The sequence below is a fragment of the Pagrus pagrus genome (assembly GCF_965226575.1).
Source record: "Pagrus pagrus genome assembly, chromosome: 20".
Taxonomy (NCBI): domain Eukaryota; kingdom Metazoa; phylum Chordata; class Actinopteri; order Spariformes; family Sparidae; genus Pagrus; species Pagrus pagrus.
In genome coordinates, this window is record NC_140207.1 from 24,173,951 (window position 1) to 24,190,476 (window position 16,526).

The following is a 16,526-nucleotide window of genomic DNA, read 5'->3' on the forward strand; positions in this document are numbered from 1 at the left end:
ATCTCTGGTTGGACATACATGGTCCCCAGAGGAAGAAGTCTAATGAATTGAAAAAAAGTCCCTGACCTTTCATCTAGTAGTGTCATTAAGTTAGAATTTCAGATCATCCATACTAGCATTAGCATTTATCTCATGCACTGCTGTGCCTAAGAAGATCCTCACAGAGTCTATGGGTGTGGACCCATAGTAAAAATCAAGTTGGTGGAATCCACACCACAGCAGTTATAGTCACAGCAGCAGTGGTGAATGATATCTTGATTTGACAAACCATAAAAACAGATTTCATCTGAATTTACAGGGCCATCAACTAGCTTGATTTTAGCTAGCTTGACATTCTACTACAAAATAATGTTTCTGGAGTGCTTATAATATTGGCTTCTAACTGTAGCTTACCTCTCTTATGTCAGCTTAATGATGGCACTTAGATAACACTCTTTAGATGTCAAACGTTACTCTAACAAGTCAGTCTTGGTTATTTATAGAATTACTAAATGCTTCTTTAATGCATATTTGTCTGAAAATTAGAAAAACTTTATTTTACCTGAGCCATACTGCTGATTAAGTCTCTTAAGTTTCTTAAAGGATAATTAATGTTGACGAAAGTATGAGTAAAACTCCTGTCAGTCAGTAAGTGTTACAGGTCAGTTAGTGTTACAGGTCAGTTAGTGTTACAGGACAGTAAGTGTTACAGGACAGTAAGTGTTACAGGTCAGTTAGTGTTACAGGACAGTAAGTGTTACAGGTCAGTAAGTGTTACAGGTCAGTTAGTGTTACAGGTCAGTTAGTGTTACAGGACAGTAAGTGTTACAGGTCAGTAAGTGTTACAGGTCAGTTAGTGTTACAGGTCAGTAAGTGTTACAGGTCAGTTAGTGTTACAGGTCAGTAAGTGTTACAGGTCAGTTAGTGTTACAGGTCAGTAAGTGTTACAGGACAGTAAGTGTTACAGGTCAGTAAGTGTTACAGGTCAGTTAGTGTTACAGGACAGTAAGTGTTACAGGTCAGTTAGTGTTACAGGTCAGTAAGTGTTACAGGACAGTAAGTGTTACAGGTCAGTAAGTGTTACAGGTCAGTTAGTGTTACAGGACAGTAAGTGTTACAGGTCAGTAAGTGTTACAGGTCAGTTAGTGTTACAGGTCAGTTAGTGTTACAGGACAGTAAGTGTTACAGGTCAGTAAGTGTTACAGGTCAGTTAGTGTTACAGGACAGTTAGTGTTACAGGTCAGTTAGTGTTACAGGACAGTTAGTGTTACAGGACAGTTAGTGTTACAGGTCAGTTAGTGTTACAGGACAGTTAGTGTTACAGGTCAGTTAGTGTTACAGGACAGTAAGTGTTACAGGTCAGTAAGTGTTACAGGTCAGTTAGTGTTACAGGACAGTTAGTGTTACAGGACAGTAAGTGTTACAGGTCAGTAAGTGTTACAGGTCAGCAAGTGTTACAGGTCAGCAAGTGTTACAGGACAGTAAGTGTTACAGGTCAGTAAGTGTTACAGGACAGTAAGTGCTGGTGCCACTGTTTACTGAGAGTTATTGTTCATCAGTATGGATTTTTACATTGTCATCATTTTAGTTATCATGTCAACCACAAGTGTTCAATATGAAAGTACAGAACTGACTCCTCAGCTATAAAGACACATCCAATCAAGTGTATGTGTGATATGATGTAGCCTGAAGTTCTGGTCTGGCTTCTGTATCTTATAGTTAAAGTGAAGTATTTCTGTGATTAATGAATAAACATTAAAGGTGTTTTAGGTCCAAAAGCCATTTCAGTCAATTCTTTCATCACCCTCAACACAGAAGGCTCAACAGTTTTTAACTCAGTTTTCAGTTGTCTTCAGTATTGTGACTTGCTTTAAATGATATGTATTTAAATAAGTGTGGACATTAAGCCCTTTCCACAGACAGGGTTAAAGTGAAGTTCTCCTCTGCTGTGCGATGTTTCAAGTCTTCAAATAAACCCTTAATCGTGGTGCTGCCTGACACCTGTTGGTAATGTTTTAGAACACATTTTTGGTGTTACCAGGTTAGTCACAGACAATAAATGCTCCAGGACACACTGAGAGTGAGCAGGTCATAAAGTGCTGCTTACTTTGTTCACAAACTCCAATGGTAATTCACAGGAATGTATAGGTTATAATTACACACATACCAAATATTTCTACAGTAAACATTTTGAATGACCTTCTTGTTAATGTTTGATACTCCAATCTATTTGAGTCCCGTGTTATAAGACCTCAGGTGCAAAACATGGTCATGACCCAGGCTTCCCACAATGCTCTGCAGTATCAAGTGGCTGTGAGACTTTGTGTTTGCCTCACTCACCAGGTGACCTGCAGACTGCTGTGTGTATGTGTGAAGCACATTTGAGTTGGTTTTGATGTATGTGTGTTAGTGCCACTTCCCAGCGCAGCCTTTGAAGCTGCTCCATTTGGCCTTTGGCCTCATCTGTAGACAGTGTGTAAAACATGCTGTGGTTCTGATAACTGCAGGGTCGGACTGGGTTCAGTATCAATCTGTTTCTTGTTTTCTTTCTCCTTCAGGCTCTAAATGACGCATTTTCACACAGATGTTCAGAGGCAAAGTGAAATGACGAAGGACTGAGTGTGAAATCAAAAATAATTTAATGAGGCTACGTTTTCTGAATATTATCCAAGTGTGCTAGCCTTAGCTTACAGCAGCTGTAAAGACTGTACAACATTCTTAACAAAATACTGTTGAGGAGTTGCAGTTGTGTTGAAGAACTGGTTTATTTTCATTTATAATTGAAATGTCATCACTAGCTGTTTTTATACTGGACAGCAACCCGCCTTTTGGCTGTCCTTTTTACGGCTAGGTCCGCGAATTTAGACAGACCGCGGCATATTGGGGGTCTGTTTTGGTCCGCCAATATGACACCTCGGAGGGTACACTTTTTACCACCTCCATTGCTATGTAAATCCAAGGCGTCGATGTGCCGGCAATTGCGTGACATGGGCGGAGGTGTTGAGGATGTGCACCATTGTGCGACCCACAGCCGGGAGTTTTAAAAGCAGGACACAGCTGATCACAGCAGTCAGTTAATCACTTCATCCGCAGACGTCAAGATGAGCAACCGGAAAGCTGCAAGAATGTCTTTTTAACTTTTATGTTGATAATTCTCTCGGTAACTCATCAAAACACACGTCATCTATTACAATATGATATAAATATGCTCTGGTTATTCAATTGTTTCTAAAATACTGTGCACAGATAAAGAGAAGAGCTGAGAAGGGAAGCATGCCTTTATGAATTGAACCCTGCTGAGTATCCAGGAGTCTCACCTGTTGTTGAAGTTGGTGCAGTAGGCGAGGTCCTTGCAGCCCAGCTGGCAGGGCTCTCTGACATCAGCCAGGCAGTTGATGAGCTCCGTCTCCACTAGGTTGTACTCACACAGCTGGTCAAAGTCCTGCCATGTCTGGCCTCCCCAGTTAGTGCTGATCTCTTGACACATGTCCCTGTCAGAGCAGAGTTCAAACATATTTCACCTCAACATGTGCTAGGCCTCAGAATATAAGCATAAATGTACTGGCTTCCACTGAGCTGTACCTGCAGAGTGAGGTGTTAGCTTTGGAGCAGCAGTGCAGCTTGGCACAGTCCATCTTGGCAGGATGGGGGGTCTCCACTTCAGGTGGGGAAGGAGGGTGGGCACTGCCCAGAAAGCACTGCCACATGGGTTCCTGAGGGAGAGGCTGGGAGCCACACTCGTCGATCAAACCCTCCATGATCTCATGCTCTGTGCTCATGGTGCGAAGGATTCGCCGGCAAGCCACCTGGCAGTGGGTAGCCTCCGCCCGGTCACAGCAGTACAGACCTGGAGGGGACAAATGGACTGATAAGTGATGCAAAATGTACTGTATGATATTACATATGGCTCCCACCATAGACAATTAGATATTCTGCAACAGAAGATTGTATCCATGTAGCCCACACCTGTTTCTACATGGAAAATAGCATCCAACAAGTTGTTTGATGTCACAGCTTAACAAGTTAGTTAACAAGTTAGTTAACAAGTTTCCAGGTAATTCTAAAACCAACCCTGAAGCTGAGGGGAGCAGCATTTTCCAGTAGGAGGCTCCATCTACTGTCCAAGTGAAGTGAATCAATCGTGAAAGATGGATCGCATGAGTAAGGGTGGACTGAGAGAACATGACATCAGAGAGGAAAGATGAACAATGGAGAAAATCTACACCACAGGCAAACCACTGTATGTGGAATAGCAGTTGAGGTGAAAGTGAGTTGCTCAGAGACAGATATCTCAAAATCTGGACGAATAAAAACAGAACCTGTGCATGACTACACTGTATATCACAGAAGAGATGGTAAACCTAAACCCCCTAGTGCCCACTCCAGGCATCATAAGAATATATGTGTTATATGAATGGATCCAGTGCTCCTGCATGTGGGCAATATAAACTGTAGATGGACTTACTGTCTATAGGGCTCCGTATGGGGTAGGACTTGGTGAAGTTGCTGACGCAGCTGAGCAGCTGAGCGCTGTGACTCTGACAGTACTCTTTGACTGCGTTGATCTGGGACACGGTGGGGGTCGAGTCCGTCCTGAAGATGGCCTGGCAGTACTCTCTGCAGGTGGTGTGACGTCCTGCATAGCTGCAGCATGTGGAGCCCACTGGAGGAACACACAAAAACACACATCAAACATCACACAGGCATTTGTGAGGAATCAGGTAAAGAGCTTTAAATGTGTCTGTATGTGTGTGTGTGTGTGTGTGTGTGTGTGTGTTGGGGCGGTCGCGGAGCAGCAAGAAGCAGTGGCAACGTCTTTCGACAATCATTAGCATTGATTCAACTGCATGTCAAAACAATCGAGGTGGTGGAAAAGCTATTAATGTGGAAAGCTTTTGTGTGAACAGTGTTATTCAGTGGACAAGTTCCAGATGTGTGCTTAAGTGTATGAATGTGTGTGTATGTGTGTGTGTGTGTGTGGGTGTGTGCGTGTGTGTGTGTGTGTGTGTATGTGTGTGTGAGTCTAAAAAATACATATTTCTTTCTTAAAGCATCCATCAACTTATTATGATTGGGTCAGCCTGATATCCTGACCCTGAAACTAATCAGTTTCACTCCTAATGCCCAACCTAACTAACCCAACCAACATGGCAACCAATCCATCGCACAGTAGGCAGGTCTTGGGAAGTAAAAGCAGTAGGAACCATAAAAATGCTCTGTTGGGCTAATTTGCTAAAATGCTAAAACTAAAAGGTGTCTATTAGCATCATGATGCACCGATAATAGATTTGTAATCACATAGCAACCCTCTGAATAGGAAGTGAATCAGTGAAACTGCAGTCTATACCAATCAATATGCTGAGTCAGATAACATCACATTTAAGACTAGTGCAGCCTAACGGAAGCATGATTAGCATCATCATCGGCTAAGACAGGTATTAAAACACTGCACTGTACCGTACTGTCACTGATTCACTGGTGTGGACCACAGTGTGAAACTACAAATGCTACATTCTGCTGGCCTCAAAGAAATATTCTGACATGTTGTGAAACATTTTTATTCACTTTCTTGCTGAGAATACGATGAGCAGATTTACACCATTCTCATGTTTGTATGATGAAGATGAAGCTACAACCAGCAGACAGTTAGCTTAGCTTAGCTTAGCTTAGCAAGACTAGAGAGAAATAGGGGGGAACAGATAGCCTGGCTCCACACAAGGTAATAAAATCCATCTACCAGTGCCTCGATCCTCAGCTAACGCTTGTGATACAGTGATAAAGTGAAATTTTCCCAAAAAGCCCAAAATGTTGAGCTATTCTTTAAAGCTTCCTTGCAGGGAGGCAAAGAGACATTAGGCTCCTGGGTCAAAGCTCACATAGTGAGGATAACTTTCACTCATACTGTACTGTGACATGGCACTGAACTGTTCCCTGTCTTTACTGATGCAGAACACAATACTGCTTGAAACAACTACCGTTACATATGAAGTGACAGTGGATGTTGCCATTGATGGATGTATGTACTGTAGTTAACAGCTGATCACTACATATATGTGACTGATTATCAATATATTCTTATAGACATTTAACAGTGCCTCTGATGGTCCAAGCATTCATTTACTTTTTGGTCCTGAATGTTGTTTCACTGACAGTGACTGGACCCGTGTACTGTAGGTTGTATCCAGTCCAAACTGACAAACATCTCAACAGGAAGTCACTGACCTCACATCCTGCCAAGCGAACAACATGGCGGTGCTGTGAGTGTGCATCTGTGCATGTTGTGTTTTTACAGTATGTGTGTCACAGTGCAGGAATGAGAAACAGAGCGCAACAGAGAAGGAATACAAACAAGCCTATCTGCTGGTCCAAGAAGATAGCGGTGTTCTGAGGGGTTTATTTATTTACTGGCTGGACGGAGAGATGAGATCAGTGTTTGGCTTCTTCACTCATCATCTTGTGTGAGGAACAACTTACTTTCATTTTTGGTAATGCAGCTGTAGAGGGAGTTCTGAAACGAGAAGAGAGAAGCTGTTGTGAAGTCACTATTTTAACACAGAATTAGAAGGTACAATAATGCTCCACCTCAGAGGCTGGTGACTGCTGACAGTGACTAAATCAAAGGCTTTTGGCCTTCATGTGATTTTTCCATCTCAGTTTTGACTGAGGGAGTTTTGTGACCCTAACCCCTGCTTTCTCTTTGCATTAAGCTTTAAAATATTCTCATCTTAATGAAAAAATGTCTTAGTAACGTTGTAGAGATCTCCTTTATCATTCATGTTTTCACTGAAGGTAACATTATGTAACTGTTTTACCTGAAAATAACAGCTTCAAAACCATGTTGATGGACCTCTTATAATGGGGTGAATGGTGTCTCTGCCACAGCCAGTTGGCCCTGTGCCATGTGACTTCAGTGAGTGGGCAGGATCAAGTTTTCAACACATAACAGTGTTATGATGTAATGAGTTAGCTCATTGTTACAGACCTGGGATCTGTATTAACAACAGTGGTGTTGCACTCAGAAACTGTGGGGGCACAAAGTGATCATTTCTACATAATGTTGCTTTAAAGAAACTTTATAATATGCCAATTAAAAAATTGCCAATTAAAAACATGGTTAAGTAAGGGCATTGTTAAACTACTGGATCTGTATAAGGACAACAATCTCATGTGGTTTTTTAAAAAGTTATACTCTGCCATGATTTAAGAACTCCAAAGATTTGTTTCAGCAAAGGGCTGGTCACTCAATTATAATAATGATTGAAAACTATGAAGACAACTCTGGGAGTAAGAGGCAGGGACGGATACGAGACTTACAAAAGGAAAGTTCAGTTGATGAATGGGGATTATATAACTGGAGAATGAGAACATACGTCTCACCTGTAAATACATTAAATACATGTGGTCCTAATATCCTGACCAATGCTATGAGTGTGATATTCATCAAGGTAGTTTTTATCACTGCTGGTGGGAATGTGAGGAGCTTTAAAGTTCAGTGATGTGATAAATATCTACACTGTTTCCCCTGCATGCACCTCGCAGCAACGGACCTCTGCTGCTGAAACTTTATTTATTTATTATTTATTTAGAAGAGGAGAGGAGAGGAGAGGAGGAGATGAGAGGAGAGGAGAGGAGAGGAGAGGAGAGGAGAGGAGAGGGGAGGAGAGAATTATATAATTTGATGGCTTCACACACTCATTCTTTCTAAGTAGTAGAAGTAAAGATTAGAAAGAAGAGGTTAGAAGTTATCAGGAATAGTGGTATTAATATACTATCCTTTTAATTCTACTTAATTTTTATTGGTTATGTCAGAATAAGAGAAAAATTGTGAACTACAGTTGAAACAAACACTTAACCTGCAGCTGTGTAACTTACCTCTGTGACCTTTTTGCATACTTTTGTTATGTCATTTTTAGATGATGCCTGTAAAGGAAAAGAAAAGGAAATCAAAGCAAGTCAACTCCGTCATGAACACCGAACAGCCAACCACAGGAAGGTAGGTAGAGCTGACGTAAACATGAATCAATGTTCATGCAAAACTAATGTGAGGTCAGCCATTCTTAAAGAGAAAGTTGGACATGCTCTCCTGATGATCTCTCACCTGTCTGCACTCCCTGCGACACTCAGCTGAGATGGCCAGCTCGCAGCAGCCCAGCCCCACCCAGCCGTCTGACTTCCTGGATACTCCTGGAGACAAATCCAACACCACAGAATCAACCATATGTTATGTTACCTATTTTATGGAGGGTAGCTTATAGTTTGTGAAGATGGATTTATTTATGGGGACAATGCTGCTATGAAAAGCTGCATATATGTTACAATATATAGTGGACCTGTATTCATCTGTCAGTCTGCTGTTATAAATATCCTATATTTACTTGATATATATACATTATTATTATTATTATTATTATTATTGTTATTGTTATTTATTTTTACAAATAATTCAGCTTTAATGACATATTTACATGTATTTATATTTCTCACAACATCTGTCAGTGTTTGGGTGTGATACAGTAAGAAGCCATTTGAGCTGTCAGTTAAGTACTTTTTTTTTTTTTTTAATGGCAAAAATGTTATTTTTTGTTTCCCCTGCTTGACACACATCATACAGAGCTGTCCATTTTAAATTAGTTATATATTGAGTTCCAACAAATGACTCTACAGTTGAGGAAAAGTGAAAAAACATCATCAATTGAAGTTGGCATGTCCAGGACAGGTAGTTACACTAACAGAGTAAACCTCTGAAAGCTGCTGGAATGCAGTGAACATCAGAGGACGATGATATCTCACAGTCTGAGAGGATCTGAGCGAGGCCTGTTCCTTAACTGGTTCAACCTTTACAGACTCCTGAGGCTGTCTGGACGCCAGTGTTCAGTGGGTATTAGAAGGTAAAAATAACAATACCTCCCAATCTGGATGCTATTAGGCCTCTGACAGGTAGATTTATCCAGAGCGCAGGCAGCAGGATTTAGGCTCTGATCCACTGCCTGCTGTCTGTCGGCTCTGCTGAGGCCCAGCTCTCCTCACTGCTTCAACAGCTTCACTTCTACCATCTCTTCTCATGCAGCCGGACACAGTACAGACAGTAGATACAGCTGGGGCTGACTGTCATGTTTCATGTCAGTTCTAGAGTCAAAGTGTTTGAGTCATTTTGACTTATTGTCTGCACATTGCATTCAGTCACGTAGATACAATGAATGATGTGGAAAACTATTCCAGACCAAGTTTACAAGTTTGTCTGAACAGCTGGCCTAACTTCTGTGACCTGTACGACGACAGCCTCATCGAAGTTTAAATATTGATATAAATATTAGAATGAAAACAACTGTGTACCAATCTACATAATGTTTCCCCTTTACACTGCTTCTAAAGTAAAAACCAACACTGTAACTGCTCAGCTAAAAGTGTTTGAGTGCAGGAGCCCAACCACACACTGAGGGAGCAAATAACGTCATTTCAATCATTTTGGGGCTTCCAGAGACGTTATGTAACAAGTCCCATCTACTTTAGTTGAGAATGCTGCAAAGCTGTTTTGCTGTGAGGCTCCAGAAATGTTTTGTGGACTACGAGACTTCAGCCACGTTTCCTCAGCATGGGGCTGAGGAGAAAATGATTGAATGTTTGGGTGAACTGTTCTTTTACAGCTGCATTAATCTTTCATTCAGTTTCTTAGCAGGAGTCCATAATAAACTGAACATAATCCACATGAGTTACACATTACTGCGTCATTTACTTAAGTGCTGTACTTAAGTACAATTAAGGTTTGGAGGCATGTATTGTACTTTTCAAGTATGACTTTTGTGTTCTTTGTACAATACTGACAACATGTATGCTAGCATGTCATCAAAGAGATTCCTATTTACACACCCACTTGATGACGTGATGAATGTAAGTCTAATATTCACTCTCTTTTAGCTCTGTTTTGGTCTCCACCAACTCCTGAGAAAAACATCTGGCTGTTCAGCTGCTAACAACACCACTATGTTCACCAGCTAGTCTGTGTCTGTCTGGTATTTGCTGTTGGGCAGACAGTGTGCAGTGGGTTTGTCAGGACGTTTTAGGAGATAATAGATCAACCTGTTTACAGCAGCAGCAGCAGCAGCAGCAGCAGCTGAGACTGAGAGTTACAGACTCTTAAACAAAAAAAAAGCTAAAGAGGCTAAAGTGCTCTGTGGAGCTGAGAAGAACTGCACAGCTACTGATAATTATCTTACAAGCAGCACCTTTGACATTAGATGGATGAGCCATTGTTCATGTAGACCTATGGATGGGCTCTTTTATGAGAGTATTAGACATTTAACACAAACAGGTATTCATATTAGTGCTCTTCTCTTACCTGGAAGTGTAGAGTTGATGCACATCCACAGTTCATTCTAAAAGACAAAGAAGGTCAAAAGGTCACATGTCACTTGAAGAGTACTAAAACGTTGTAACACATAGTTTTATAAACTATGTGTTACCATGGTTGATACATTATTTACATTATATACCTGGCTTATGAAGATGGATTATAAGATCACTTCCTAACCAGCTCTTGACACCAGATGGATTTAGAGGAAGCTTTTGAAATCATGCTAAAATCACCCGTTTAGTGTCAAAGAATCTTGTGGTTGGTCAGTTTGCGCCTGCTGTGGTTGTAGACTCTTGGTTACAGCTTTACAGAATAACTGTCACATTAGTACTTCATTATGTTAAGCTCTTAGGCTGTTAAAAGGGTCTAATGTACATACTTGGGGCTAGTGTTGGAAGCAGTGTTAATTTCATCAGACGAGACGAGACGAAAAATATTCGTCAACGATGTTTTTTTTCACGAGGAAAACGAGACGAAGACGAGACAAAATCAATGCCCTTAAACACTGACTGTGACGAAATTAACACACATTTTTTGTTGACGAAAAAAGACGAGACGAAATCTACTTAGTTAAATAACAACGTAATAAAATGTCTCTTTCTTTTTTCGTCACAGACTTTTAAATTACAATCCAAAAAGTGCCTTCACTGGATGCGCGTCAGTTTTTTTCTCCTCCTGCGCTGCTGCCAGGTGTGTGTGTGTGTGTGTGTGTGTGTGCCTGAGTGAGGAGCACACACAACACCGGTGCTCTGTGCTAAGTGCGACGAGTACAAACAGAGCTTCTCTGGTGAAATGTGCTACAGAGTAATTTCACGTGTTAACCCGTGTTTCAATAAATGTATTCCTGCCTGATAAAACGTATTATTCCTGAGATGTCGTAGCTTCATCTGGGTCGATTTACCTGCTTAAAAAAATCAAATTTGGTGGGATCTTTGGCAACCTATTACCTATCTTACTTCAGACATCACGTCATCAGTGTTTTTGGTTCACATCGGTGTGGCACGGGCCGACACAAAGCAGCAACACGTGTCTTTGCAGCTGCTCCTCTAGCAACGTAGCATTCCTAATCATTCAACATGTGGAGCTACTTCAGGTAATAATGACATAAATCTTGTGAGATGAGTGAGAAAAAGACTAAAATGAATCTAGTGGTTTGACTAGATTAATTGTGATTAACATTACTGTCAAAATGCTTTCAAAGACTAAAAAAAGACTATTGACTAAAACTAGACTAAAATACTTTGGATTTTAGTCGACTAAAACTAGACTAAAATGCCAAGACTTTTCGTCGACTAAAATGTGACTGAACAAAAAAGAATACAACCTGACTAAATACGACTAAAACTAATAAGGGCATTTGACACAAGACTAAGACTAAAACTAAATTGAAAAATAGCCGACAAAATTAACACTGGTTGGAAGCATACATTTTTCTGATTGGCGATCATAAACCCTCGGGGCTAGCATTAGGGGCAAACTCTTCATTGAGTCATTTCTTGCCGTAGAAAATAAAAGTGTGAAACATATAGTGAACAATCTACTGACATGTTGAAGAGACATGAAAGGTTGCTAAAGAAGCTGTGAGAACAAACATGACATTCCTACGATCAGAACAGTGTTGCAAAACAGGAAAACATATGAATCCTATGAAAGTCCCACTGGGTTTGTGGTGAAATGTTGTGGGATTAATCATCACAAACAAGCTTGTCTGTCTCCTCTGCCTGAGGGACAGAGAGAGACACAGACAGGGACAGCAGCACACAAAGACATGGAAACAGAAGTGTGCTACAGAAAGAATCCTCTTCATGCTCCTATGCTTTACAGGACAGTCCTTTATGTAAATCCACGTCCCTGTTAACACCCCCATGCCTCTTGGCTGGGGAACAAAGGCTCCTGTCAGCGGACGTCAGGCCGAGGAGTAACAGTGTCTTTACATGAGGCATAAACATGATTTGTGATGAAGTGGGGGCCAATAAGGCAAGAACACGACGGGAAGAGTAATGTTGAAGTTCAGATGAGCCAAAGCAGAAAGTCCTCCAGTCTACCCAGTGATCCAGAGCCTGTGTGTACGTGTCTAATAGAACATCTCATGTCTTTCTCTATGGAGTTTAAAGCTCATACTATCTTTGCACCGGACCAAGTAAACGTTGTATCTCTCACAGTTTTGCTTTTGTCAGGTGTGAAGAGGCCTAAATTCAAGTACTATGAAACATACAGTATCTGTTAGTGGTGTCATGATGTCAGTTCTAATTAAAAAATACACTGAATCCTTTATTGATTTTAGAAGAAGAGGGTTCACTCCAGACACATTTGAGAGACTATATATGATATATTTGATCTATATTTGGTTGAACTCTGTAATCTTTATTTTTGGTGGATATTATTTGAACTTGTCTGACCCTAACCTGCAAAAAAGTACCAGAATAAAGTCAAACTGTTGTAAAAAATGTTTTGATAATAATTCCAAGTATTGCCATGATGTCTGTTACTTGGGTTCAGCTTCCTCTAAAACACCTTCATGTTTTTTGTGCAATAGATTCTGCATCACAAGGAATCAAATAACAGACTAATATGCTACACTTTTAACACTGTACAAACATAGTTTAAACTACTGGTAATAAATCCATGTTGTTTATAATATCTAGTTTTAGGAGGTGCTTCAGTTTCCCTTTACAAAGTTATGGAAAACTACCACTACTTCACTTTAAAATAAAACCAAACATTGTTGTTGCTGTAAATTGTTTTGGTTTTTTTTGCCGAAGGATTTATCAGTCATACAGTTAAAATAGTAAAACTATACATATGAATGCATTGTGTTTCTTGATGATTTAACTGGTGCCCCCTAAATTTTGTGCTGGTGATCCTAAAATGTTCAGTAAGGAGCACCAGAGCTACTAGCGGAAAACATTTGTCTGGAGCCCTCATATGTTGATATGTACTAACCCAGATGTGATAGCACAGCCATCAGTGCTGAAACAAATGTTTAAATTGAAAATTAAATCAAATCGTGACCTTAAATCCAATGTCAAATCAAATCATGGATTTTAAGAACTGTGACAGCCCTATATCTGTGCACAGTAATATGAACGTTTGGGATGAAATCTGGAGGCCTTACGTCAACATCTTCAGAGGGCAGCATGAGCACAGCACAGCTCACCTGCCTTCAGTAGCAGTTTGAACAGAGGCAGAGACCACAGCGAGCCCACAGAACCCGGCTCCTTACCTGTCTAGCTCTAGCAACTGTAGCCAAGACTTGCTATGCTAACATTAGTGAGAGAACCTACTGAAACACAGCTTGGATGTTTGTGGTAGTCGTAATGTTCAGTGAGTGACTAAGTGTGTGACAAAGAGGAAAGTGCCTGCTTTAAGATCACACACTTACATTGTCCCTCACAGGTCAGCTCCAGCTCCTGCTGTGGTGTGTGTTTGTAGTAATGTGGAGATGGTGTGCAGATGGCCAGGTGGTGCTAGTATAACTGTGCCACGTCCACTATTATGTTTCTAAAGTTCTGCTTTTTAACTGTCAACATCCAGCAGGAAACACTTGCTACAAAGTTCTTTCACTCCAGCGTCTTACAGACAGACAGCTGGCTCGGATCATAAACTCTGTGGACAAAACAAAGACAGAAAATCCACACACTAACTATTCAGCGCATGAGTTTTACCTGATGAGGGTCTGAGGGACACAACGTTGTATATAAAGTGGGTAAAGTGAAGGACAGTATGCAGGATCATCTATTAACACCCAAAAAAAGCCCAAACATATGAAAACATGTGAAAAGATGAATGGCTGCATAGAAAGATCAACACATGTCTGCATTCAAAGTCATTTCAGGTCAGCTGTCAACAACCAAGCTGCTTTTGTTTATGGACTTTTTACTGTATTCATTGTTAGTTCAATGTGTCCAACAGAGCGTTGCTATATACTTTACAGTTCACTCCAGTTCAAATCCAAGGCCTTCATGGTGTGACTTTAATATGTTTTCGCACTAATATTTGTGTAAACTTTCATAATACATCTTTCATGATATTTTTGGTTATAATCATCACGGCATTACATTTTGGTTTGCTTTCTGACAAGCAATCAAAATGTGAACACAGTATCAGCTGAAACATATCTCAGATTCTAAATTTTGACACAAGGACCCACTTTTTAAAACGGGGGCTCAATATTAGGGCCGACCCACAGTAAGGCCTTTGTCGAATGCTGTTGTGCTTTAAACGGTGACTGTGTACTTCTGTGTTGTGCTGGAAGTCAGTTGCTGGTTTATGCTAGCGAACTCCATTTCTAAGCTAATGTTAGCTACTGTTGCTGTCCGAGCAGAGAGAGGCGCTGAGATGAGGCACTCCAGAACTTGCATAAAGTCAAATCAGGAAAAAGTAGATCACATCACTCCAGTTCTCAGATCTTTACACTGGCTTCCTGTCTGTCAAAGAATAGACTTCATAATCCTGCTGTTGGTTTATAAAGCACTGACTGGTTACTGATCTGCTGCTACATTATGAACCATCCAGACCTCTGAGGTCATCAGGTACAGGTCTGCTTTCAGTCCCTAGAGTCAAAACTCAACATGTTTAGTTATTATGAACCACATATCTGGAACAAACTCCCAGAAAACTGCAGGTCTGCTCCAACTCTCACCTCTTTTAAATCAAGGCTGAAGACCTTTCTGTTTGACACTGCCTTTCACTGAAGCAATGTCAAGGCTTTGAACTGCACTGTGACTTTTATTCTTTAGTCTTGTCTCTTCTAAACTTCTTCTATTTTAGCTCATTTTCCTATTTCTTAGCTTGTTTTAATGTTTTGTTTCTTGATGTCTTCCTACTTGTTTTTAATGTGGTTTACATGCAATTTTTATGTTTTTTAAATAAACTTGCCTTAAACAACAGAAACAAACCGTCCACATGAGTGTATCGCCCAATAGACCAAGAGAGACGGGGAAGGTCTAATATTTCATGTCACATTGCAATCTGGTCACATAGGACATACATATGAATTGTTACATAGAGCCCTTTTAAAGGGACATATTGCTATTTTCCTAATTGATGTGTTACGATCAAATTACCACAATTAATCCTAAAAAATCACTATAATCAGGTCAACATGTCCTCTAAACAGCCACTTCCCAGGTGTTAAACAATAAATGTTTAAAATGCATTATAAAGAGTGAATCTAATATGTTTCTTCAGCTACTGATTCAAGATCAATACTTTAATGTGTTTAGTGCTCAAGTTTAGTTATTACATGTATAGTAATGTAATAACAGTTGGTTATATTCAGGTGGGAATGGATCTCCTGGCTGCTGTTCATTAAGTCTGTTGTCCTTGTGCTCACTATAGTATTAGTGTAGAGTTTCTGCTTTTGTGGAACAGTATAAAAACAATGTTTATGACTCAGGACAAAACTATCAGTTCCATTTTCATAAATAACATTTTGATTCCAGTGAAATAAGCATCAAATCTATAATAAACCTTTACAGATTAATGTATCCATCATGGTCAGCACCGCTTAGGATTTACTTCTGGGCAGCAAAGATGTTTAGTAGGCAACATGCAAACAGACAACAATGTAAGCGAGAGAGCTTACATTTAAGACTGTTTAGTGCTGCCTGGAGAGAGACGAGACGAGCACCACACAGCCCCTCTGCTTTGTAATTAACTATGGTGGGAGGAAGAGCTGAGCCTGTGTGTGTGTGTGTGTGTGTGTGTGTGTGTGTGTGTGTATGTGTGTGTGTGACAGAGCGAGAGAGATTGTGTGATTGAGCCAGGTGCTCCAACCACAATCACCGACCACAACCACCAACCCACTTCCTGTATAAGTCTAATTAGAGAGTTGATATGAATCCATCTGAACCCTGGGCAGGAGATTACCATCAGCAACACAACCACACATCACAACATTTGCTCAAAGCTTGATCACTTTTCAAAATTGCATTTTAGCATTACCAACTTTGAATGACTTTACTGTTTCAGTTATGTTTTTTACAACATGCAGCAGTGGACAACACCCTTTTATGAATAATAATTATATATAATTAAACTAATGTCTGGCCAGTTTATTGGGTTTCTCTCATTACTGCAAAAAAGGGGGAAGCAGATGGCCCAAATTGTTTAACTGAAACATCAGCTCAGATCCATAGCAGAAGCTGAGAACAACCTTTGCACTGGTACAACAAAGCATGTTCTGTTTCCTTTT

At 40.4% G+C, this 16,526-nt stretch overlaps 1 protein-coding gene across 1 annotated transcript in view; it reads right to left on the reverse strand.

The window, feature by feature from the left end:
* Positions 1-16,526, reverse strand: part of reck (reversion-inducing-cysteine-rich protein with kazal motifs) — an 83,034-nt gene that overhangs the window by 33,185 nt on the left and 33,323 nt on the right. The window contains exons 4-10 of the mRNA XM_084340359.1: positions 10,316-10,352; positions 8,078-8,163; positions 7,852-7,899; positions 6,454-6,487; positions 4,445-4,642; positions 3,562-3,826; positions 3,297-3,470 (exon numbers count right to left, since the gene is read on the reverse strand). Of these exons, the coding sequence (XP_084196485.1) occupies positions 3,297-3,470; positions 3,562-3,826; positions 4,445-4,642; positions 6,454-6,487; positions 7,852-7,899; positions 8,078-8,163; positions 10,316-10,352 (842 nt within the window). The remainder of the gene's footprint in view (positions 1-3,296; positions 3,471-3,561; positions 3,827-4,444; positions 4,643-6,453; positions 6,488-7,851; positions 7,900-8,077; positions 8,164-10,315; positions 10,353-16,526) is intronic.